At 39.0% G+C, this 26468-nt stretch overlaps 1 protein-coding gene, 1 long non-coding RNA gene and 1 other non-coding gene across 3 annotated transcripts in view; 2 read left to right on the plus strand and 1 right to left on the minus strand.

Annotated features, from left to right (window-relative positions):
- The window catches only part of LOC122877981 (adenylate cyclase type 1-like), a 51361-nt gene that overhangs the window by 20873 nt on the left and 4020 nt on the right, over positions 1-26468 (minus strand). Inside the window, exons 2-8 of the mRNA XM_044200232.1 lie at positions 25264-25413; positions 21881-21999; positions 15945-16056; positions 11859-11986; positions 8855-9013; positions 6083-6224; positions 2849-3004 (exon numbers count right to left, since the gene is read on the minus strand). Of these exons, the coding sequence (XP_044056167.1) occupies positions 2849-3004; positions 6083-6224; positions 8855-9013; positions 11859-11986; positions 15945-16056; positions 21881-21999; positions 25264-25413 (966 nt within the window). The remainder of the gene's footprint in view (positions 1-2848; positions 3005-6082; positions 6225-8854; positions 9014-11858; positions 11987-15944; positions 16057-21880; positions 22000-25263; positions 25414-26468) is intronic.
- Positions 1076-1148, plus strand: trnav-uac. The gene has a single exon. It is a non-coding gene; the product is annotated as a tRNA-Val (tRNA).
- LOC122877982 lies at positions 12334-15468 on the plus strand. Its single transcript, XR_006378383.1, has 3 exons — positions 12334-12406; positions 15033-15109; positions 15354-15468. It is a non-coding gene; the product is annotated as an uncharacterized LOC122877982 (long non-coding RNA).

Below are 26468 nucleotides of genomic sequence, written 5' to 3' on the forward strand. Positions count from 1 at the left end.
CACTAAGCATGGTAACATGCTATTAAATATTAGAGTTAATCTAAAACTACACAGCTAAAGTGCACAGGAATTAATTAGTCAGTAATTTTAGAGACTTGTCATGGACTTAAGCATTAGACAAGTGGAAATGTTGGCCTGTTGGTGGTGGCTTGCAACTGGTGGTGAAGTGAACTCTGTTAGAAAGGTCTAATTTACTTCCTGATGATTAAGCTTCTAACTACATGCCGGCTGCTAGTTAATTTAACACTAATGCCACAACATAGTGAAGTTTCAGGCAGTAGTTAATCAGAAAATAAGATGTAGGCAGGTTTCACTGTGGTGGGAATGTTAGTGTGTTTTGCAGTAATTGCTTTTTGGGTTTGATGGGGTTAGCATAGGTCCTGTGGGTGCGTTGTCCTGGAGAGATGCTTTTCATGAAGCTCAGTTGTCACGATGTGAAATAATAATACTGAAATAAGGCCAAAGTTGAAAATAATCAGAATTATCCTTGCAACAAACTGTAGCATATTAGAAGTACTGTAGATCTTTAGATTTATTATTTCTTTATTCTTTCACAATAAAAATATCACGTTATTCAACAGGGATATACTGTAAGCCATGTTTTATATCATACAGCATTTTATTATATGTGCATTTTCTGTCATAAAGCTAGCACATATACTGTACTTATTTATAGTTAAAGTCTCAACTGTAGGTATTAGCCTACTAGAAGGGTTGTCAGTCAGTTCTCCGTGTCCGGTATTTGACAACTATAGTACAGTTTTATAAATAGAACATGAAACATTCTTCATATTTACACCTGCTTCTACAAAAGAAAATTAAAAACAGTGTCTCTCTCACTAAATCATTCATTCTCACTGGAAGTGATACAAAGATCGTGATATAATTCAGCTCCTACGCTGTTCTGTTCCTAAAGATTCTACATCCATCTTAACAAGTCATTTAATCTCATTTTCATCTTTCAAGCGTTTTCTCGTAAAAATGCCAGACAGAAAGACAATTCCACTCTTTTCTTCTGCGGTTTCCCTTGTTTCAGTAATTTCGGAGAATGTAGAGTCTCAGTCATTTTAGACAAGGTTCTATAGTGTAGTGGTTATCACATCTGCTTTACACGCAGAAGGTCCTGGGTTCAAGCCCCAGTGGAATCACTGGTTGCTTTACACTTGACAGTTCATGCACTACTATTTACTACTTGTATTACATTGCATTATTATACCGTACATACTTATCATCAACCGGTAAATCCACTTTGTACTTTACACTTATTTTAATTTTATTCTTATATGCACTTTGTACTTAATTTATCTTACCTGCATTACAGTGTATTATATTCTGATTTGCTTAGAACTTCTATCCCTGTGTGCACTGACGCGATAGTGAGCTGCTGTAACAAAAGATTTTCCGCTCGGGGATCAATAAAGTATTTCTGATTCTGATTCTGAAGACAGAATAAAGTAGATTCCTGCACTGGTGTCTAGAAAACATTGCTTTTGACACATCCTGAAACAAGCTAATTTGTAGTAGAGACCCAATAAATAATTGTAGCTCATTGGCTGATTTTTTGGCATAATTAAACAACATCTTAAAAAAAGACTGCAGGACTTGATAATGGACATTTGTTGCAGTGTCGTCCTATACTGTGCTTGAATTGGAATAAAAAGGTGCCAGTACTCTAATCTGAAAGAATGCATAGCATGCACATGCAGCATTTAGGGACATGTATTGTGCAGTTGTGAGTTATCAATTTGAGGATCCAAATGACTAATTCGTAATATGAATACTAACAGTAACGAATGAATATTTGTTCAAATTATTAAAAAGTATATCCATAATACCTGCCAGGCAAAGGATTTTGGATCAACACTTTCAGTAACTACACCATGAGCACCTACATTTACTAGAAAGTGGCAGTACAGAGTAATAAATAACGGTACTCGATGGACAGAAATCTAACCTGCCAGCTCTCCCTACCATTGCATCTATTTTAGGTCATCAGAAATCTGCATTTAATTTATCATTTATTAAATATTATTTTGCCCAAACAATTTTATAATTCCATTATAAAATTCCACTGTGTCACAATGCTAGGATTTTGGCTACTTGGATAATCATGTAACAATGTGACTAATGCTATTAAAGGAGATGATACCAGGCTGTGGGTGATTACCAGCAGTCATAATGCAACCTCATCAGAATCATGACGTACTAATGCCTGGCCGAGCTCACACAGTTGGGCGGATTACAGCTAGCAGACTATTTCTGCTGCCAGACCCTGTGATGCCACGACACCAATCATCAACCGACCGACCTCGGAACGAACCAGCATAATGCGTCATAATGGTTTAAAAGCAAATATACTTGCAAAGGATCTTGAGAAACACGTGAACAAGCTCAAATAAATGTTCATATGCACATGCAAATACAACACAATATCAACACATACAGTATCCGCACATGCACACACACACACACACACTCAGTGAGCAGTTAGTTTGCGTCAAATGTTGCTCTTAATATCTATTCTTACTTTTCAACAAGTAGTTGTAATGCACCGTATTGTAGTACTTATGATGCTGTGAAAAGTAGAAATCCAGATTACAGTGTTACAGTGTGTGTGTTTGTGTGTGTGTGTGTGTGTGTGTCTGTAGCAGATTAGGAATCCAAGCAGGATTTCACTTCATCACAAATGGACATACAAACCCATTAAAAGGATTTTTCTTACTACGTAAACCAGAAATACTCATACCCATTCTGTACTGTAGTGGTACGCACATGCATGCAAACATAAAAAGTCAATTTCATTGAATAAGATACAAACTCTGCCTGTAGCACGCACACGTTTACATACCTTGTCATCATCCTCGCAGGTCATGACGTTGGAGAAGGGGATCTCGGCCTTGAACATCTTCCTACAGTGCATCAGCTGCACCAGCAGGTAGCACACTGTCTTAAACTTCATCCTCTTGGCTGGTTTGATGTCTGACAGAATAAGACCGGGAAAGATCTGGAAATGAAGATAATGAGATAAACAGGAAAGAAAGAAAGAACCAGAGGCTATTGAGAGGTGCAGAAAACATTTTAAGGTTTGATTTTGCTCCTAATAATGATCTCTTTACATACTGTAAATGTAACAGATCACTCAATCCTCTGAATATCACACATAAACTGTTTATCATTCAAGGCTCAAACCTACAACCAGGCTGTGTTTTGTCTTCATTTCCACTCACCATTCACCTCATTTTTGAACTTCAAAGATAAAACTTAAAGTCTTTTCCATCTCGCTTTTATCTATAATCTTCCAATTTCTGTTTGTGGAAACTGAAACTTTTCCAGCTCTCAATCTTTTGGAAATAAAGTAAGTGTTAGCATGTCATCAAACAATACCTACAGTTAGCATGTTGACATGCATGCCAATGACTACAGGAGGTTAAAAAGCTGATGTATGGCATGTAGAATTTAGCATATAATAATAATAACTTTATTTATTTAGCACCTTTAAAACCAGAGTTTACAAAGTGTTTTGACAGACAAAGCAAGCAAAGCAGGATGCCCAGAAGGCAGCTTAATAGCAGAAAGCCAACCAGTAAGGCCAAACAAAAGCAAGACAAAATTAAGGTAAAATTAAAACAAGAAGACAAAAGACACAAAAACATGGTGAGAAGAAAAACAACAATAAAACAATAAATACAACAATAAAAAAAACATGACAATAGAAAGAAAAACAAATGAAAACAAGAAAGCAATAAAAAGACGACATCACATAAAATCAAGTCTATAAAGATGGGTTTTAAGAAGTGATTTAAAAGAGGTCACTGATTCTGCGAGCCTTATCTCCTCAGGCAGGTCGTTCCAAAGCCGAGGGGCCCTGATGGCAAAGGCACGGTCACCTTTAGATTTGAAGCCTCGACTTTGGAACAGCCAGATGGGCCTCACCGGAGGATCTAAGGCTGCGAGCTGGCTCATATAGGGTCAACATTTCTGCTATGTAGCTTGGGGCCGGACCCAGACGTTCCTTAAAAGTGATCAGTAAAATTTTAAAATCAATTCTAAATCGAACAGGGAGCCAGTGGAGAGAAACCAGGATTGGGGTGATGTGATATCGTCTGTTAAAACCAGGGAGAAGCCGAGCTGCTGCATTCTGAATTAGTTGAGGCTGTTCTCATTCACTAATCGTAGTCATACCTATGAAACATAGGACTTTCACCTGGGAGACCGGAGTTTGTGTCCTGTGTGAAACCAAAACTCAACGCTGAGTTACTTTAAGTTACGCTTACTTATTTTAAGTTACGTATGTAACTTAAGTCACGTGACTTGCGTGTTTACGTCACGTGACTTACTGTGAGTTACTAACGTAACTTACTTATTTTAACCAGAACCATGAGCTTTTCCTAAAGCTAACCAAGTAGTTTTGGTGCCTAAACCTAACTAAACTACGACCGCTTCACAACGTTAACCACGTGTTTATTCTTACCATGACGACGAATGTCCGGTGCGCCTGTTGCTGCTTGCTTGACATTCGTAGGATTGTGCACAAAAATGGTGCATTACCTTTTGTAAGATATCTACGAACCGTTGTATGAATACGTTGATTAGTTGGAGGTGGGAGAGGGACGTTTGGTTTATGCTAGAAAGGAGGGAGTTAAGGTACATAGTCAAGTCTAGAGAAGATTAATGTGTGAATGACTTTTTCCAGGTCAGAGTGTGAGAGCACTGCTTTGATTCTGGTGACGGTTCTAATTTGAAGAAAGCAGGACTGGACAACCTTTTTGATCTGTGGTACAAAGCTTAGATCTGAATCTAATAGTACTCCCAACTTTCTGGCAGTGGGCTTCACATTTGCAGACAGGGGACCAAGGCCACTCTCAATGAGACTGATAGGGTTTGGGTGATTGAACAATATGGTTTCTGAGTTTGAATTATTGAGTTGAAGAACATTTTGTGCCATCCAACAGCTGACATATCACAAGCTAATGTTTTATATGTAGCTAATGTTTAGCATGTTAGCTTGTAACAATGCTAACATGCTAACATTAGTATTTTACATATTAATTTAAGATTTTATAACATACACAAACAATAATCCAACAGTAAACACAATGACCTCTATCTAATACAGCTAACAAATAAGACTAAAACTAATGGAAACACACTGAAAAGTATTGTACTTTAACATGTGTTAGAATGTTATTGTTTGGCATCATGTACTGTTTGGCATGTTAGCATATGTAGGCTTATATTTAGCATGATAACATGCTATGTTTGCATTATCTTCAAACTACATCTGAATCTGATAGGAATTCAGTCATTTGTTTTAGAGGTACTTTATGAACTAATGAGTTGGAAAAGTGGAAATTTTATGATGCTAAATAATCAAATTCAAATCAGGTAAAACAACAAAAGTTTGTTTCAAATTTCATGGCAAGACTTAAACCTACAATCAGGCTGTTTTGTATGAATTTCCACTCAGAAGCCTTCCAGATAATTCAGTTTATGCGATTTTGTTCTGAAAACTTCAGAGCTTCTAAAATTAAACTCTAAAACTCATCATTTCCAGTCTCTTTCTTACAAAATCCAATTTCTTTAATGATAAACCTGAGAAAACTGTGCATTATCCAGTCAAGGATGGGAGTAAAAGGACAACATGACATTCCTTAAAAGACGAGCGCACAAATTTTAATGTGCTTTGGAAATAAAGTAGGCTTGAGTGGGATTTTTACAGTAAACTGTGAGTGTGCAACATTTGAAAACCTGAATATATCAAGTGTTTATGTGTGTGTGTGTGTGTGTGTGTGTGTGTGTGTGTGTTCATGCTTACACAAATACTGTGCACGAGCTTTTAGCTGCAGATTTAAAATGCTATGAGTATACAAACACACACACACACACTCAGCTCTGGTGCACATGTTCAGTTGGTGTGAGATAGCGATATTAGCCATGTGTATGCCAGCTTAACACATGGCCTGCCTTCCTCTCCGCATCAGAAGATTAACTATTGTAACACTGATAGATGTGTCACCTCTCGAGTTGTACGCTGGCGAGAGAAAGAGAGAGAAAATGCAAAAAAGAAATGATTCTGGCATACTTTGCGTCTGTGTGATGGCACGATGAAATATGTCTCTATGTGATGTTTCTGAAGGAAGGCATGTCTCTCGTGGCCGAAGCCCGGTTCCACCTCGTAGTCTCCATTCAAACACTCCAGGGTGGTCCTTGTGATGTGCACCTTGCTGAGAGCACAAGCAGAGCAGAGGACGCAAGGCAGTTAGTGATAAAAGTATGGCGCTAAGGTCTCAAATCATTATCCCCCTCATTATTTTTACCGGCCTAATAGCCCCTCAGCTTGCTCAAAATTCTTCACAGCAAAGAAATTTTCATCCTAATGACTCATTTAATGTGGTAACGAGTCCTAAAATCTTATTACCTCACTTGAAACAAGGCCAAATTGATCCAATGAGATGACCTCATTTCACTGCTTTTTAAATGCAAATCAGCTTGTTACTGTATATGAGTTTTCTTGAATGAAGTGACATTAATTTAACACTAGTGGTCTGCCTTATTTTAACTGCATCAAAGCGAAATAATTTAATCCCAATAACTTTTTAAGACCGAATATGAGATAAGGTGACTTCTTAAAGAATAACACTATTTTATTCTTTAACTATTATTAACAAATTGCATGAAAAGACCAAAACCAACAATGAATTGATCCTGCTAACAAGTATTGCTTGTGTATAGCTTATATCTCTGTGCCATTAAACTTAATTATGACTATGAGAAACACAGATAAAACCCATGCCACTGTATTTGTATAACATATATCTTTATTAGCATGGCAAGTGTTGTTTGTTCTGAAACAACTAACAGAAACTAAAAGTCACTGTGTTTGCAAAAATATAATGTTGCGTACACATCACTGGTTATGCTCAGGGATGCTGCTCTGTTATGACAAAGCTTTGATAGTGTGTTTTGCTATTTTTAGTTTGAGATTTGTTAAAAAATTACCAATATCTCAGTTAGATCAGTATCACAACTTTAAATATGCAGCTGACAACCCTCAAAAAGAAAGGGTCACATTAAATGGACCTGTGTGACCTGGAATATTCTGTGGAGGAAACATATTGACAAGCTGAGAGGAATAAACTGCTAGAGCTAGACCGATTAATTGTCTGGTCATATATATTGGCCAGTATTAGCTTATTGCAGATATATCAGTATCGGCATATGTATCTGCCGATGAGTAACAAGAAATTGCAGTGCAGAAATACCAAAAATATGTTTAGAATAATTTAGTGTTGCTGTTTCATAGTTTGCAAACCAGAGAGCACTGACAAGTTTATTTTTCAGCTGTAACATGTCATGTATGGCACATATCTTGGTCCTAATTCTTTTAAGCATAGGTTCACAGTTTTTCAAGTTTGTCTTTAAACAATAGTCAGGTGCCCAGTTGAACACTAAAACAGTTTGCTTGCTATAATCTTTTAGATTGAGATAACAGCTGTATGCGACGTAGCCAGAAGCGACACATGCAAGCAGGGGAGGCAGAGAGTGATGGAAGGAAAACTCATACTCACAGTATGTGTTTCACAGTTAACCGCATTCTATTACACAACATTAAAAACATGCCACGATCTCGCCATGAAAAGTAATGCATGGCGAAATGTCAGCAGTAAGATGGGGCTACCATGTTTGTGAATAGGCATATAGATTACGAATTTAGCAAAATCTAATGCTAAAGTTAGCTTAGCGCACATTTTGATGACATATACCTGCACTACGCTTTGCCTCTGCAAGTATCTGCACTATGCTCTGTGAGCGAAGAGCAAATTTCTTATCATCTGAAGGCAGCTTAAGAGATAGGGGACAAAATCCACAGTCTCATTCCGTGCAAATATATATATATATATATATATATATATATATATATATATATATACATTCTAAAATTCAGCCAAAGCTGCTATGAGGCTTTAGCAGAAATCAAATGGAAATCCAATATCTGATATACTGTAATTGGATTTTTGTAACTCAATTGGTCTAAAAAATCCAGTGTCCACCAGGTTCTGTAAACTACACTTGCCGTGTTTATCATAACGAAGAAATACAGTATATGTCATGCAAATGCAAATATATTGTTCTTTTATGTGTTTTCCATGGAAGTGCATTACATTCTGATTTCTATAACTCATAATTACATAAAAAGATCTCATAGTTACAAGATATCTCATGATGATGACATCCTTTAACTCTTCTTATAAATTATAAGATCTGTATCTGAAAACATGATTATGAGATACAGATCTCATAACTATTAGATAGCAATCTCATAATTATGAGATCTTAAAAGAGATGCTATATCATAATACAGCTTCATAATCACAAGATAATGTCTCCAGTTTTTCTTCCTTGTAAATGCAATGCATGTCTGTAGTTTATGAAAAATATTTCAGGCTGTGGCTGAACAGACATCACTGGCTAAATTCGTGTTTGGTTTTTGTCTTTTCAGTGGATGTGTTACATATAAGTTTTATCAATAATAAAGTGGTAAAAATCAGTCTTATCCTTCATGATGGACATTTGACAACTCTATAAAGATACATGTAGTGTTGCTATAGTACATATGCAGAAAGAATACATTTACACTCTACTGTGATAGGATGCAGACATCATACGGCTATATTCTATCTCTGTTGCTGGGATACTGTATGTCTGAGTGAGTGATACTGTGTGTGTGTGTGTGTGTGTGTGTGTGTGTGTGTGTGTGTGTGTGTGTGTGTGTGTGTGCGTGTGTGTGTGTGTGTGTGTTTGTACTGTGACCGTTCAGAGTCCAGTTTCAGTGGGTGTAACAGTCAGCACTGACCCAGGCAGCCCTCCGGCCTCCATCATATTTGCCAGTGTGACATCGTTTGACCAGACGTCATACTGCCACTTCCTGAGGCCAAGCACGCCACACAGCACCCGTCCTGTGTGCAGACCAACACGCATGTTCAGATCCACCTCTGTCGCCTCCACCACCGACCTGCGGGAGGGGGGTAGAAGGTTAATCTCTAAAACTGTTGAAACAAAACCAAGAAAATATAATCTCCACCAAGGTGGTTATAATTCATCCCCATGTCTTTCTCTGTTTGTTTGTTAGTTAGCAGGATCTCAAAAACTTGGTGGACATTTAGGCAATCGATCAGAGAACAAGCGTTATTTTAAGGGTTCTAATCTGGTACCAGGTGTGCATCCCAGAATAGTTTGTACAGACATTCATGGTCCCCAGATGATGAATTTTTCTGACTTTTGTCATCCCCTGACTTTTCATTTAGCACCATCATCAGGTTAAAATTAAGTTAGCGTTGTCATTGTGAGCATGTTAGCATGCTGATGTTAGCATTTATCTCAAAGCACCACTCTGCCTGAACAGCCTCATAGGGCTGCTAGCATGACAGTAGACTCTAAGCATTGTTGCTCTTTTCTTAGGAACTACCCAACTTATTTTAGAGTTTAGAAATTGTGACACTGTTATCCAATGAATTGTCTATCACTATGCTTATTTTGATGCTGAACTGGATCCAAATGCATATTAAACATTTCTAAACATTTTTTTGGTCACACCTAGTGGGTAATATGCACTCACAAGTACTTTCTGGTTTCCTTTAACTCTTCAAAAGGCCTTAAAACTCTTTTGAACTGTGTTGGAGACTAACTCCATTTTGACCTATGATTTTGACCAAAACAAATACCATTCTTTCAGTCAAGGTGTCAGATCTGCTGGCCTGCTGACGTATTTAGTGTTAGAAGAAACATTGCAACTTTGTTCCAATTCAATGTAAAGAACTCTGTAATGCATCCTCAAAATGAAAACATTTTGGAGTGTGTGCCTGCCTGCATTTATGTTCACTTGTGTGTATATTTATGCATGCATGTAAGCGTGCAGACCACCTTCACTTCCCTGTGTTGTGATGCACAGGAGATAAAGCAGGACTTTTCCAAAGCCTCTTTTCTCCAGTAAATCACTACACCAAGCTCATCGTCACCAGCGAAAGGTCAGCCACTTCAGATGATGTTTGTGTGTATGTTTACAGGCTGGAGGAAAAGAAAATGTGGTCTGCCCATCGGGCTGAAGGACGGATATCTCACACACACACACACACACACACACACAGAGGGATGAGCTTGTATGGCAGCACCTGTCCTCTGAGATGAAGGACTCCTACAGCCGCATCCATCCACTCAGACAGAGCAGCAAGGAAAGGGAACATGACAGGCGAGTGTTCACACAAGGAAATGAGGTAAAGGCTCTGTGTGTGTGTGTGTGTGTGTGTGTGTGTGTGTGTGTGTGTGTGTGTGTGTGTGTGTCAACATGCCGGTGGGGGGAGGGTTGGGGTCAAGTATCTGTGATTGCAAAATTGTCACAAATTGAATTTGTCTCAGTTTTTCTCTGATCTGTTGGCAATATTAAGACATAGACATGGATATTTCCAATATTTCTTTGTTGTGTCCAAACAAAACAAAGTTGTTCTTGCTGCTCAACTCCTCCTATGTCATGTATTACTTCTACATGTATGTGTTGCATTAATGTTGAGTGAACATAAATGTTTAGCAGTCTGTTCTGTGACAGTTTGAGAGAAAACTGGAAGATGCAGAGACAATCTGTCAAATGACTAATATATGCTCTATATAGTTTAAGCTGATCCAAATCGCTCTTAAAAACTGAAAACACAGTCAAACATATTATTATATATATCATATACTGTATATTATGGCTATAAAGCACTCAAAGAGAGCATGCATGCAACAAGCAATTTTTTGTTTTAATAAATTAATAACTGTTAACATGCTCATCCAAATATCTTATCGTAAGTCTCAAAGAGTGGGAATTTAGTTTACTTTTAATTTAATTTACTTAATTTACCTTTATGGCAAAGAGAGCCAGGCCTTTATTTGGAATATTATAATAGAGACAGGCTTTTTTTTCCTAATTCTGTTTAATGCAAACTCAAAACTTCCTCCATGTTTAACTGTTGTCCACTGCACTAATTCCATCAGTTTCTCTTTATAACTTCACTTATCACGTATTATTTCCAGTTACAGGGGAAGTCGGCATTTCCTGTTAGACTTTTAATATGAAAAATCTCAAGGAAGTGTTGAGGTTCAGTGACAGTACCCTTACAGCGATCAAAAAATGGCAAATTACAAGGGATTGGAAATAATTGGTGAATGAAAACAGTATTTCTGTTAAAAACAGTATGACATGACTCTGTTGTTGTACTGATGGAATTAGTGCCTTTAAAATACAGGTAATTACACCCCCCACCCCACCAACCCATTCAATGTTTTTTACCCGGCCTCCATTAGCAACCAGACTATTTGACTATTTTATTTAAGAATTTATGGTATGTATCAAATTTGGTGAAGATTAGGTGAAATTTGTAGTAGTAGTACTGAAAAATTTGTTATGTAAAAAATCAAAATGGTGCCCACCTGTCTCTATAAATCTCAGTTCAGGGATATGAACTAAAACATGCTTTGGAAATGGTCATATGGTGGCTCTTTCTGCTCTAAAAACGAATTGGTTCTTCCTTGACTTTTGGCCTCACTTTCCACCAAATTTCATTGAAATCTGATGAGTTTATGACATGGCAAATTACCCGACAGGCATATATACTGGACTGAAAACATAAGTTTCTTATTGGAGGTAACAGCAGCTTTAGCAAAACAAAGGCCTTCTGTTAGTAATTAATGTAATGTTCATGCAGATATAATTAAACCTCGTGTGTTGACCTATACAGATGTGTGGGCGCCTAGATGCATGTTATAGAGAAGATGTGTGTGTGTGTGCGTCTGCCTGTGTGTGTATGTCAGTGTGTGTGACTCACGCGATCGTGTCAATCATGTCCAGTCCCATCTCCACACAGCAGTGGGCGTGGTCTGCCTTGGGTTGGGTCAGTCCCGACACACAGTAGTAACAGTCCCCCAGGATCTTTATCCGCCTGCAGTGATTCTCCTACGGACACACAAAGAGACAGACAGATGATTATCTGAAACAACCAACTGTCCAAGAGATGGACAATGTCAGTAATACAAGAGAAATGTATTTTCATTGGTTACCTTGAGTGAACTAGAGTGGCAATCACTCTAGTTCTCTCTAGACACGACTCCCATTTGCATCTAGGTCTGGAATTTTCACCTAAAATAATGCTGAGGACAATTTCTTTTTATGTCATACAATAGAGGTGAAGGGCCAATAATATGGTTTTTGACCAAGTCATAGATATACTGCATATTGCTATGATTACTCAGTTCTGAAATTTTCATTGCAGATTTTTAGCCATGCTGTCGGTTGTTCCACCACTTTGGTCCAGACTGAAATATCTCAACAAGTATTGGATGGGTTGCCTTGAAATGTGGCTCAGGATGAATTATAGTAAGTTTGATGATCCCTCAATTTTTCTTCCAGCACCATCATCAGGTCAAAATTTAAAATTCGCCACTAATGTGGTTTGATTAAACTGGATTAAATTTGAATAATGATTACATACCTGCAAAACTAATGACAATCCCATCAGCCTCAGCTGTAGTTTGCGTTTGGTGCTAATTAGCAAAGGTTAGCATGCTTACACGCTAAACTAAGATGTTGAACACAGTAAAAAATATACCCGCCTAACATCAGCATTTTAGTCATTGTGAGCCTTATGACATTAGCATTTACCCTAAAAGCACCACTGTGCCTAAGTACAGTCTCATAGGGCCGCTAGCATGGCTGTAGATTCTTAGTCATGTTTTTACAGTAAACGTCATAGTCCATCATAGATAGAAGGATCCAGTTCTCTGGATCTGGATCACAGATTTGATAAAGTTTTAATGCCTCACCACAAGTTACTAATTATGACAGGACCATTGCTATTTTTAAACCTATTCTTCTGCTGATAAAAAGCTCCAATAGTTTCTCTTGGGAATGCAGTAAAGGTTGGCGTCTGACAAAAAAAAACACATTGAAAAGACTGTGAGAACTAAATCATGATGTACATCTATAGACCATTTGGTACATGTAACTGCTGAAAGTTACTCACACTTAACATTAAGAAAGAGTGTACTTTTACTCCTGTTACATGAGATCTGACTGAACAGAAACAGCATGGATGCTGCAGCAGTATCTCTGCTCATGTAAATCAGATGTGTGTACTTGTGCAACCATGTGTGTGTTTGTAGTTGGGGCCAACTCTAATTGCTCCGACATGCTCTTGAAGTAGAATCCCGCCCACACATTCCCAGACAGATCAGCTATTTGTCACAGTGCACATTGTGCACAAACTCTGCAACGATGACACACACACAAACACCAATACACACACACACCTTTTACGACACATCAACACACACACAAACATACCTGCAGAAAAGGCATGGTTGTATGCAAACATACTGTACAGGTACTTCGGTTTAGTTGCACAGACAGGGTTTCTGTTTGGCACTGTATCACTCACAGTCATCAGAAAATCGTAATGGTAGACCCTACAAAGCTTAGCCTGCAGGCAGCTTTTGAGTGACAAACACAAACGTGCACACACACAAACACACGAATACAGAGGATTCATGACAACTGCATGGGTAATAGGCGGAGATGAGAAGAGAGGAGACGGGGTGCTCTGGTTTTCTGCTCACAGGAGCAGAAAGATTCTGGCGTGGGAGGATATGAGAATTCAGAACGTGGATGATTATCCCGCATGGGAACAGAAACGTGTGTGTGTGTGTGTGTGTGTGAGCAGAAGTGAGAGAGAAATTATCAGCTGACAGCAAGCCATGTCTCAGAACAGCCAGAAAGGTATATGTGTGCATTTTTGACAAATTTGGGATTTTAAACCAGCTGATTGGGGATTGTTTGTCTTACAGGGCGCAAAATCAGTGTCCCCAATTTGGCTTGATTCATTTCTGCCTTCATTATCTAACAATGAAGGTTAGGATTAAGTTAGGCGTATGTCTATTATGGTTAAGTTTAGGTTCAGCCTCCGGGGAATAAATGTGTTGTGTAGCATACAGCAGTCAGACAGGCTCAGCAGCCGTGACAGAGCCGGTTTGAAAGTGAATTTCTCCCTCACTAACACGACAGGGTATAAATCTCAATTAGGATGCAGCTGCAGCTACACACTCACACACATGCACACGATATATCCTCATCACAAGATTTCCATATAATGGCTTTCTGAGTGCTGGAGCACTGATAGCAAGCCACATATCACCTTGTATCTTGCTCTTTCTCCCCCTCTGTCTCTCTCCCCACATTAAGCCATGACTGATTGTTGAGATGCAGAATGAACTCAAGAGGGATAATCCTGCTGATCATGTGACTTTTGTGTGTGCATATGTGTGCATGTGTGTGTGTGTGTGTGCATGTAGAAAGCAAGAGTAAAATGTCTAAAGAGACCTCTTGGTCTGGTAGAAGAAGAGTTCAGACAAGTGGCACACTGTGGGGTTGAGCGTGAATGTGGTGCAACTGACATTATGGGCAAGATTGACTTTTATATATAATTGGAAAGCTCTTGATGAGATCAATTTGATGTTACACAAACACACATGTAAAACAATTACAATCATTATATAATAATTAAAATTTAAAAGAGAGAATAAACCAAAGTCTCAAGTGAAAGGTTAGATTAGGTTACTTTCAAAGCAAATCTGGCACATGTGCACCTGTACCCTAAATCTGACATGTATGTAATGTAACCTTGTGAATTTAATGAAACACTGTAGTGTTCAAGCTTTTTAGAGATACTTTTAAAGTTGCTCTACATTAGGAATTTATCCTTAAAATGGTAAATATATTATTATAAGTCGATATAATTTAAATTAATATTTAAATAAACAAATACATATATGGGCCATTTATAATTAAATTCCAAATCTGTCGTAGAAAAACAAAAGCAAGGAAAACACTCATAGTCAACAGTTATTGTGAAAAAGGGTAAAATAACAACAATTTTAGCTGTGTAAGTATTTTTATTGTTAATTTTAAAGCTGCATATCATGTGACCAGAGTTCCACACTTACTGTAGGTCAAGTGATGATAACAACTGAGCCAACTCCATCTGCTGATGAAGACCATGAGATTTGGCAGAAAGCCCCAGAGCTGGTAAGTGGACCTTGAGTTATGATGATTTTGTCAACTACTATTAGAGCTGCACCAAGTGGCTTATTTAACTGTGTGTTGAGGTAGTCTGAGGCCTACTGTACAGTATCTCTACAGTACAGTGCAAACTATGATGATAAAACGAAGGTGAAGGTGTGTGTGTGTGTGTGTGTGTCTCATACAGTATTAATATGATTATAGTGGTATGGCAGCAGATAACCTATCACTTACCTAATCTTCTTTTCAGGAGAACAACGCAGGCTACACACGCTTACTGATGTACAGTGTATGCTACCATACACACTCTCTCTCTCTTTATCAAGTCCAGTAGTCCCAATAGCTCTCTCTCTCTCTCTCTCTCTCTCTCTCTCTCTCACACACACACACACACACACACACACACACACAAACACTTTACTTCCTTAGCCCTTATCTCCCCTCTGTCTAAAAATCGGTTCACTCATCTCTCCCTCTCTCACCCTTCCAGTTCCTTCTCCTTCTTGACCTTCATCTCCTCCTCCTCCTCCTCCTCCATGTCAGTCAGCCTCTCCAGATTTACTTTAACTATTGGATCAATATATGGCTTGGCATAATAAATGAGCTCCAGGACTAAATAATACATTTCATTTTCTTGGAGGCTTTTTGTGTTGCAGAGGAACAACAGGCGGAATCAGACACTCAACAACTGTTTAGAGTCACTTGCCTGTCACACCCACTGTAGGCTGACTGTGATGGCTCAATGACATTGTCTCATAACAGAAGCTACCTACTTTTCTTTATACGTTGCACCACCTTGTGCACTTAACTCACTGAAACCAAAACCGAATACACTACTTACTGTAGCCAGCTCATCAAACTTCCCAAAGAGTTCGTTGAGTAGTTTGACCAGTTCCTGAGCAGTACACTGAGAAGCCAAGCTGGTGAAACCCACAATGTCTGCAAACAGGATGCTGTCAGAAGAGAGAGAGAAAGAAAGACAAATTATAATCTGATGTGAAGAGCTTGATTTGTCAAGACAGCTGATTTTGATTGTTTTTCTTCCTCATGTTCTCCAGGGCCCTGTTCTTTGTACATGGATAACCAAGTTTTCCAGATTAGGATATTGACTATTTGACACGAGTCTGGATCTTTTGGTTCTTTGAAGCTGGTTTAAAATTCATCTGGAACTGTTGTCAGAGCAACAAGAAGATAATATTTCTCCAATATTAGCTTCTCTGCACTGCTCCCTGTAAATCCAGAATATAATTTAAAATCCTTCTCCTCACCTACAAAGCTCATAATGGTCAGGCACCATCATATCTTAAAGAGCTCATAATACCTTATTACCCCACTAGAACACTGCGCTCCCAGGGTGCAGAGTTACTTGTGGTTCCTAGAGTCTCCAAAAGTAGAATGGGAGCCAGAGCCTTCAGCTATCCTGTGGAATCAGGTCCCAGTTTGGGTTCGGGAGCCAGACACCATCTCCACATTTCACACACAAGAGTAGGCTTAAGACTTTCCTCTTTGATAAAGCTTATAGTTAGGGCTGGCTTGGGTGAGTCCTGAATCATCCCTTAGTTATGCTGCTATAGGCCTAGAGTGCCAGGAGACTTCCCGTGATGCACTTCTCTCATCACTCTTCATCTCCCTCTCCACTCTTATCCCATTCATGCATGTTACTAATTCGACATCTTGTCTGTCCCGTAGTTTTGTGTTTTCTCGTTTCTCTCCTCTCTCCTTCGGTCGCTTTCAGCAGGTATTTCTGCCTCAGGAGATGCAGAGTCTGGATCGGTGATTGCGGGCCACCTGCTGCCCCCGTGTTCCTGCTTGACAACCGCTACTACAATTATCATCAGTCTTATAACTATTGTCATCATTATTATCCCTATCATTATTATTACTATTATTACTATTATTATTACTACTATTAAAAGTTTCTACATTAAAAAAGAACCAATAGATGTTTGAGATACTGTGAGCAAAAAGACATAAACTCCACTAAAATATAGTGACTGTTAAAAGACTAAAGGAGCCAGAATATTTAATTTGAAATGAAAATTTGTCATTTGAACACTGAAACTTATTAAATGAGTAACTGCAGAACTCACTTTACTTAAAATTGTTAATGCAATTAAAGCTGCCCTTTAAAGAGACTTTAGTAAAGTTTCATTTTCATAGCAGACTGATGATCAGTGAAAGGTCTCTGCACGTCCATCGCAGAGAACCTCACCAATCATGCACCAACATCACTTGTTATCTGACCATATTCACCGGTAATAACTAATGTTTAACAGTGATCAAAGTGTGGAAACACTGTGGAGCAAAATGTAAAACAAAATTAAGTAACACACATAACGTGAGGCTTATGAAGTATTCTATTGCTCCAGTGCATGCTGGGAGGGTTCCAAACAAACCTACTTCATGTAACTGCAATCACATGATCAGCACTCAACCAAACACATGAATGTTGATCATGGTTTCAAGTCTCTACTCATTTTGCCTTTATTTCAAAATAAGTGCACACTATTACTCAAGATAACTCCATCCAGAATTAACAAATCAATCCTCAAACTGCTTTCAAAGAACCAAATTAGCAGGATGAGAATAAACAGGATTTTAGCGTGATAACAGCATGTTAGCCTGAATTAGTTAAGCCACATGTGAAGAACAGGGCCCAGAACTTTGCAGTTACTAATACACAAAAAAAAAAAAATCCACAAAAACAGAGGGGGTATGTTAATTGCAAACAAAGTCTTTTCTGACACAGAACACCCACAGATCACATCGGAGCAGAGAAATTGACTAACGGCCAGTGAAGCAAGCAGTGAGTACGATAATCCAATCCCTGATAAGTGAAAGCATCTTTTAGGCCACCCCCTAAATCAATTACAGAGCTAAATAGCCTGCTGCTGGCTAGCTGCTGTAGTGGGGATGAGGAAGGTGTTAAAAGCTACTTAGCCCCTCATTCATTTGCTCAGAGGCAGGCCAGATGGCAACAAAACAAGATCCAAAAAAAATCACTGCTCCCAGTGGTATAAAGGCATCAGAGCTAGAGCTGTGTGTATAGTTGGTATCATCTAATTTTTTATACTAGTGCCGATATGATACCTGAGTTTCAGTACTGATACTAAAACAATACTTTTTTCCATATCTTACTCATATCTTACTTACGAAATTTCCTAGAAAACTGTTCATTTCATTTAGCCAAAGAAAAAGTCCAAACAATAAAATACCATGTTTGTCATTTCCTTGCCCAAAACAACACATTTGTGCGTTTTCTGATCTGATGCTCCTATTAGCAGGACAACAACCATTACAAATGACTGCTCCAAAACTGATTTATATGATGATGACATAAAAAATAAATACATTTTAACATTTTAACAATGTCCACCTTATAGCTTTTTCCAGAGCTGCTATCCACTTCTCCCAGTCCTTCTGTGGGTGGAGATACCTCAGTTGAACTATCTGAGCTATTTTTATTACAACTGAATAAACTCTATCTCTGAAAAAGACAGTCAGATGCAATTGAAAGCTCGGGAAAAAGCTAAAAAAGTGGACCTTGAGTCAATTTTCTTGTTTTTGGTCAAACTACTGTTTTCAAGATCAAGAATGAACTTTCATGCTCAATTGGCTGTTTTGGGCTGTTTTTAGCCACCCTAGCGTGGCTCTGGGATGCATTTGGCCGGTCCGCCACTTTTATCCAGACTGAAATATCTCAGAAACTATTGGATGAAATTTTTTACAGACATTCATGGTCCCAGATGATGAATCCTACTGACTTTTCCTCTAGCGCCAACACGAGGTTCACATTTGTGGTTTTGAGTGAAATGTCTCAACAACTGTTAGATGGATTACCCTGAAATTTGGTACAGACCTTCATGTTCCCCTCAGGATGAACTGCAATCACTTTGGTTATCCCTTAACTTTTCATCTAGCGCCACCATCAGGTCAAAGTTTGAATTTGTCCAATACCTTGGTTTATGAGCAAATACCTGCAAAACTAATGACATTCCCATTAGCCTCAGCTGTACTTCGTGTTTAGTGCTATGTAGCAAATGTTAGCATGCTAACATGCTAAACCAAGATCCTGACCATACACACTATACACATTATCTCATCCAATCACAACAATTAACTTTCACACTCAGTTTATGTTACTGTTTTCTGCTCTTCCTCCACAACAAAAAGGTTGGTAAGCTTTAGTCACAAAAACTACTTAGCGTTCTTTTTGTTAATCCATCACCCCCAACCTCCTCCATGTTAAGTTTTCTAGTGCTAATAACTAAAATACACCCTACTTTTGCCTTTACAGTACAGCTCCTGACAAACAAGAGTCATAATTCACACAGGCCTTTAGAGGTCTTTGTTGGGTAAGTGCATACGTTGCTGATTTTAGGTATCTGAACAAACGACCAGTGCTCTTGTTTTTTCTTGTGAGAACAGTCTCGTTAACACCAGCAGCTGTACATGAAGTTTGCCTCAATAAAATAGTTTAAATTGGCAATCAGGAACTCTCTGATCAGAGAATAAGTAAACAAGATGTATCTGACCAGACATCCAATGCCAGCTTTCAGTACTTGACAGTTTTAGATACTCGGTGCTAGGGAAACATTTTGGATGGTACCCAGTAAGTACTGTGAGGAGGGCCCTTCCTCTGCATCGTGACTGGTTTGTTCTTTTTGGCAGGGCAGTATAGTCGCTCAGGAGCCTGATGTATGTAAAGCCGGGATCACGACTGCTGCTTGAGAGAAGAGTTCTGTTGTGTGATTTGTCTTTGAATGGCGCTGTTCTGCAGGTCGTGCTGGTGTGTGGTGGGTGAGGAGGAGAAGGCGAGAGGAGGGCAGAGGGGGAGAAAGGAGGTGAGGGGAGAGGGAGAGCAGAGTGGTGGTGGAGCTAAATAGGTATGCGATCAAACGTTCTCAGGGCCACATCAAAGGGGGGCCACATCAGGGAAATGTCACGCCCCTGCTCGGCAAAATAAAGCTGATGTTTGGGATGTTACCGCCATGTGTTCACATGTGCATGTGTGTGTTTGTAGCAGCTCCCTGGAGACAGGCTGGAGCTGGCTCCCTAGGTGCAGCAGCATGATGTTTGGCCAAGTGCCAGCGTGGCAGCGAGGCTGGTGAACGGGCAGTGATGTTCCCGAGCTGTGGCTGAGTGTGGGAGCCGAGCAGATAGACACAGACAGTGAGAGGCAGACAGAGAGTGGAGAGGATTGTCTCTTGACAGGAGTGCTGTTGACATGCTACCTAGCCCTCCACTCCCACTCTCAGCAGCACTGATACAGCTCTCCGTTTCTCTTTACCTCGTTCAAAGCTCAAAGTCAGGCCAGGTTCTCACGCTCTGTAATATTTTCTTCATTACAACTGCAATAGAGGTGGCTGCTGAAAAGGCTGCTAAAATTTACAGGGAAAGGGTTGCAAAAATGATCGTTTTCATTATTGATTGATATATATAATGTATTTTTCCAACAAATCAACTAATTAATTAGTTGTTTATTCTATAAAATATTTTTTTTAAATTGCCCATCACAAGTTCTCAGAACCAAAGGGAGTGTCCTCAAATGGCTTTTTTTGTGCGATTTAAAAAACCCCAAAGAGATTAAACATACAATGATAGAAAACTGTTATGAATCATCAAAACTAGAACCTGTGAATGTTTGCCATTTTTCTTAATAAACGACTTAAACAATTAACAATCAATTAACAAAATAGATTATTAATAATTGATAGTTCTCTATCAGTCGACTAATCTATAGCTGCAACAGTTGTTTTCATCATTAACTGGTCAAATAGTTTATGATTAGTCAATTAATTGTTTAGTCTATAAAATGATGGAGAACTTACTAACTTGTGCTTACAGTATTATTTTTGTTACCGGTGAATCTTTGATTATCCCATGGTTTATGTTCCCTCCAATACAGTGTTAGTATCTAGAGTCTACAGTCATAATCGCAACCTTATTCTAAGGTAAAACACAACAATTCTTATTTTCAGGTGATTAAACACTAATGAAAACATACTTATAAATATTATATTCCATTTCATTTTATTTCATACATTGTTATTAAAGAATTTATGTTATTTGTGTTATTTAAGTGTTGCTAAACCACAAAGCTGCTTCTTCTCAATATTTCTCAAACTTTTGGATATGATGTCTAAATGCTACAAAGCATTTTGGTGAAACTGGAAAATGTTTGGTGGTAAAATGTCACCTATGCCCTTCATAAACATACAGAAGTCGTATCAATTTGTCACAAAAAAGAAAATACCTGAGTGTTAAAGTTCATTCTCAACCTTGGAAATAGAAGTCTGCATCTCACTGATAATTCCACTGATGAGATGCAGTGGAAAGCTCCAGAAAAAAGCTAGTAAGTGGACTTTGAGTTAAAATTATAGGACAAAAAACAACCTCATTTTGGCTGCTGCAGAGCTTCAAATAAAACAACATTCTTTAATATTTGATAAATAATATTACAGTTCTGATTTCTTTAATACATTTTGCATGCAGATTCAAAAATATGTCTCCAAAACAACAACACCGCAAAGAGATGAGGCAGGGGAAATGACCATTTTCTAATCTACTGGTGGTCACAACTGCACAGGCAACAGTGCTCCGTCCCTTTTCTCTTTCTAACCTTTACGTAGTTTGATTGCATCTGCGTTAATGGCTAATCTCAATTGCTCTCCTTCTATTCTTGACCTTGACGTCACAGCAGGTGACACCTGAATCAAAACATTCCAGCTTCTCCGCACACCTCTGTGGTCCACAGTTGTCATGACACCCCCATACCTGACATTGTCATGACGTTGGATATAGATCTTGTGAAAGATCCTTTCAGGCGGCTTCAGGAAGTCCTCCTTCATCTCCATGGCAACATTCCTGGGCAGTAGGCTCATTAGCAGACGCTCCTGAGGAGGGAGGGGTTAAAAGAGGAGAGGAGGCAGTGTTAGAACTTGAAACTAGGAGGACATTGTTCTATTGTAAAGAATTGCTGTTTTTGACTAATGTGATCAGAAATGGAATATCTTCGTGTACCTTGGCTTTTAGGAACTCGTGATAGGTATTTTTTTCACAATTTGCTGACGTTTCCAAATAGTTCATCCAGAAAATAATAAGCAGATTAATCAGTAATGAAAGTAATCATTAGTTGCAGCACTGAACTGAATATCTTTGGGTTTCCGACTGTTGGACAATAAAAAAAACAAGAAATTTGAAGACCATGACCGCTCAGAATGGCATTATACTATTATCTGACATTTCATAGACTAAACAATTGATTGATTAATCAAATCATTAATCAGTGATGAATATAATTACTAGTTTGCGACCTGCTTTAGATGACAAAAACTGTTATTATATAGTTATTGAACTTAGGAGATGTTGGAGCACATGGAGATGGGGTTGCAACTGATGATTATTTATATATCAATTATTCTTTGGATTAATCATTTGACGTAAATAATAAATAGTGAAAAAATTTCCCAGACTTCACAGGTTTACTGTGATATAAAACAGAGAAAGCCTCCAATCCTCCAATCCCATCACCAGACAAGAACGGTGATATTGGACGATTCTGCAAAACCTTTTTTCTACATACAGTGCCATTTGTTTTTAACTTAGAACTATGGTGTATTTAAAGTTAGGGGGACAGAACTCAAACTCCGGCCTTCTGCAGTTAACGCGGTACAAGCCCATCCACCACCCTGACTTACACAGCTTTACTTTGTGTCTCGCTATATAAAAGATTCACTAACACCTGCATTAACACTGAACGTTTGCAGTGGATGTAAATCGTGAGGTGCAGAATCATTCAATATGGACTTAATTCTTAGGGATACTGGGCTGAATCCTCACATTTGAGAAGCTGGAGAGTGTATAGCTTAAAGGGTTCATAGATTATTGTTGTCAATTCATTTTCAGTCAAATCAATTAATCAACTAATCTATTCAGCACTAGCCTGAAGTAGTATCTACACAGATCAGCATATGTGTTTTTTTGTTTGTGAATCGTCTCACTTGCAGCAGCATAAAGTACAATTCTAGCAGGGTGTCAAATGGTTGTGAATGCACAATGAATCATCAGGCGGCTCTGCTGAATAGCTGTTGAGAGGCAGCATTATAAAAGCAGCCGGGGCTCTCCTGTGTCTCCCTCCAACACTGTTTCACATATCCATCCATTCACACAACTGCTCCTCAAAACTAAGCTGGAGAGAGAAACAACCATCACACTTACTGATGGAGGCTGTGTGTTAAAGTGTGTGTCAGGGTGTGTTTGTCCATACGTGCTTGTGTTTCAGCTTTTGCACCAATACACGTGTGTCAGGTGTAAAAATCACGATAGCCAAAGTGTGAAGTAATTTTAATAGAATAAAACATTTATTTGCTTTATTAATCTCTTCCATTTCTCTTCCCTGAACGTATTATAATCGCACATCAATGATTCCCATTTCTCTGATCTGTCCCGGGCTTAATTCATTGTGTGCTCTGTTTAACTATGGCTCTCCTCATAGTGGTTTATTAATGAAACACTGGCTCACTTTCTTTCGCATTAACATGAAGATTCTCCATCCTCCAGATTAACAAGAAGGAGCAACTCCCACAAAAATTTAACATTTGAAACTCCAGAAGTCCATGAGATTTCGAGACCAGAAAAATGACACCAGAGGTAGTTTGTTCAAACACTTAAAATGTTTGTTTTAACGTGCTGTGCTATAATAGTAGTTTCACAAAGCAAAGGTCCACGTACTACCTCTTTCCTGCAGCTTTCATCCATAAGAAAACAATCTTCATCAGCAGATTTGCTCAGTTGTCATGGATCTGGATGGAAGTATGAGCTTAATGGCTGCTGAAAGCCCTGGAAAAAGCTAGTAAGTGGACCTTGAGATGGGACTTTCTTTGTCAAACTACTATTTCCAAGGTCAAGAATGAACTTTGATGCTTAAATTCCTGAAAGTGCTATAGAAGAAGCCATAACAGCTACTGAGCTCGCATGTCAACAGATCAGTCTCCATGACTACTGAGGAAATTTCATCTGCAAATGAAGACTGTGAGATACGATTTAAAGGTTCAGAAAAAGATAGTAAGTAGACCTTTTGTTGGGATTGCTTTGTTGCAGTCATATTGGCCAAGTTATTTTGTCGTTTAGGTCTGAGGAATTCTTAGATGTCAGAATCACTTTTTGAGTAATGTCACATTTGGAACAGGTTGCATTTTACTGTGTTTTTGCCTTGAATAGTGTTCCTGAACGCTTCATTGCGCATTGCCTCTGGGATCTGAGATTGCTATTGAACTGAGTAGTCAGTTTACCACCCAGACGTACAGCACATAGCGTACACATGTTAGGGAATCAATACAACCTATGGATCCAGCTCATAGCAAAAACCAGAGAAAACACCCGAGTGATAACCAGAGGCCTGTTGGATGGGTGAAATTCAAATCTGAGACGTTTGTTCGTGGGCACATAAGCAGCAGCCCGGTTGCAGGCTGTTGGCTGGGTGTTGATAGATCCCAATCAGGGGTCTGTGTGTGTTTCACTCACCCAGATAAACTGTGACCTTTACTGGAGTAGGGAGGCCATGAAAGCAATCTGCTTGTGTAATTACCTGTCAGAAGGGAGCCTGTTACTGGTGGGGAAAACACAGCATATCATCATCTAATCTACAAAGCACAGGTGCTAAGTGTGCGTGTGCGCTCACAAATGTTGTGTATAACGGAGGTGAGACGTGTATAGAAGCATATTACAGACATGGGAAAATTAATTCTCTATTTAACAACTGGTTGTAGGTGGGTTTCGTGCACATGGCGGGTGAGGAGGGCGCGGCGCATAACAAAGTGTTTCTGTGTGTTAAAGTTGCCTGATTGCTCCTTTGTTAAATCGCTACATGTAGGTGTGCGCGCAGAGGGGGTGGAATGTGTGGCACTGGTGCATGTGCCACAGTAATTGTTCTTTCCTTAAATAGCTGCTGTCATAGTTACTGCGTGCCTGTGGGAAAGTTGTTAGAATACATTGCCACCTGAAACCTTTAAAAAAAACTTCTCAAGAGACTGTGAAGATTTCATGAACATACGCGCTCAAGACAAGGTGAAATGTGTGGATGCATGTCTTCGTGTCCCGCTCTCGTTCTGCTATTTTCTCTCTGCGCATTTTTGTGTGTGTGCAAACTCACGCCTCACCTGTTTCTCATTCTCATCCTCCAGTCTCAGCCTCTCCTCGATGCAGTTGCGGGCTTGCAGGAAGACTTTCCTCTGGGTGCGCTCCGTGAGAATCCTCACAAACACCCCCGACAAGTTGACGCTGGTGAACAGCACCGCATTGGCCACCAGCTGCACACAAACGAGAACAGACATGCCAAACCAAACAAAGGTGGCAGCGGCTGCATGGGAGCCTGAAGGAACACACGTGTCCATATGTGCGTTTGTGTGTGCAATCATACATCTTGGCTAGATGTATGAATGGCAGACATCAAGGTCAGCACGGTGATTTCAGCATGAATCGTTGGTGTGACTTAAAGAACAAAAGCTTTACAGTGGGATGGCTGACAGCCAAAGTGCATTATTGGTTAATGATCGCAGACTATTGATCCGAACACTTAGTTTGAATGAACTCTGTAGCCACTCTGTGTCTTCGATTCCTAAGAGGTCAAAGGTGAAAGATCAAAGAAACATTCTAATCCAGCCAGATGAATGATACATTTTCTCTTTATAGAGACCAGCAAAACACCATCTCATGAACAAAATAAGGCTTCACTCCAGTTCATACTGTAACTAATAAGCAAAACCGAAACACTTCCGGCTATAGTGCAGTGGTTCCCAACCTAGGGGTCTGAAATGATTAACAAGAAAAAACATTTTTCTGCTACACAAAGTTATGTTTATTTTTTCAGACTTTTCTCTAATGTAATTTTCTAGTAAATCACTGGGTAATTGTACCTCCTCAGGCCTCTAAAAATAAGATAAACAGACAGATTACCCCCTGGTTGCACTGATCGCATCTGGTGATGAGGGGTTACAAGCCGAAAAGGTTGGGAACCGCTGATTTAATGCATTACTACCAATAAAGTAAGTTTGTCAAACTCATATGAATCATAGGAGTGTTTGTGTCTTATAGCAGCGGTTCCCAACTTGGGGGTCAAGACAAATCTGAGGGGTCACGAGTAAACAGAATTGAAAAGCAGTAAAAAATATATTTCTGATACATAAAATCACATTTATTTTTCAGACTTTTTTCTAAACCCTGCTTTTTGTTTGTGGCTTGCTGGATAATTGTACATCTTAGGCCACCTAAAAATTTTAAATAAAACAATTTGAGAAGGAAGAATTAGTCTTTGGTTGAACTGGTCACTACCCAATGAAATCTGTAACCTGAGGAGGGGTTGCAA

The sequence above is a fragment of the Siniperca chuatsi genome, linkage group LG6, assembly GCF_020085105.1.
Source record: "Siniperca chuatsi isolate FFG_IHB_CAS linkage group LG6, ASM2008510v1, whole genome shotgun sequence".
Taxonomy (NCBI): Eukaryota; Metazoa; Chordata; class Actinopteri; order Centrarchiformes; family Sinipercidae; genus Siniperca; species Siniperca chuatsi.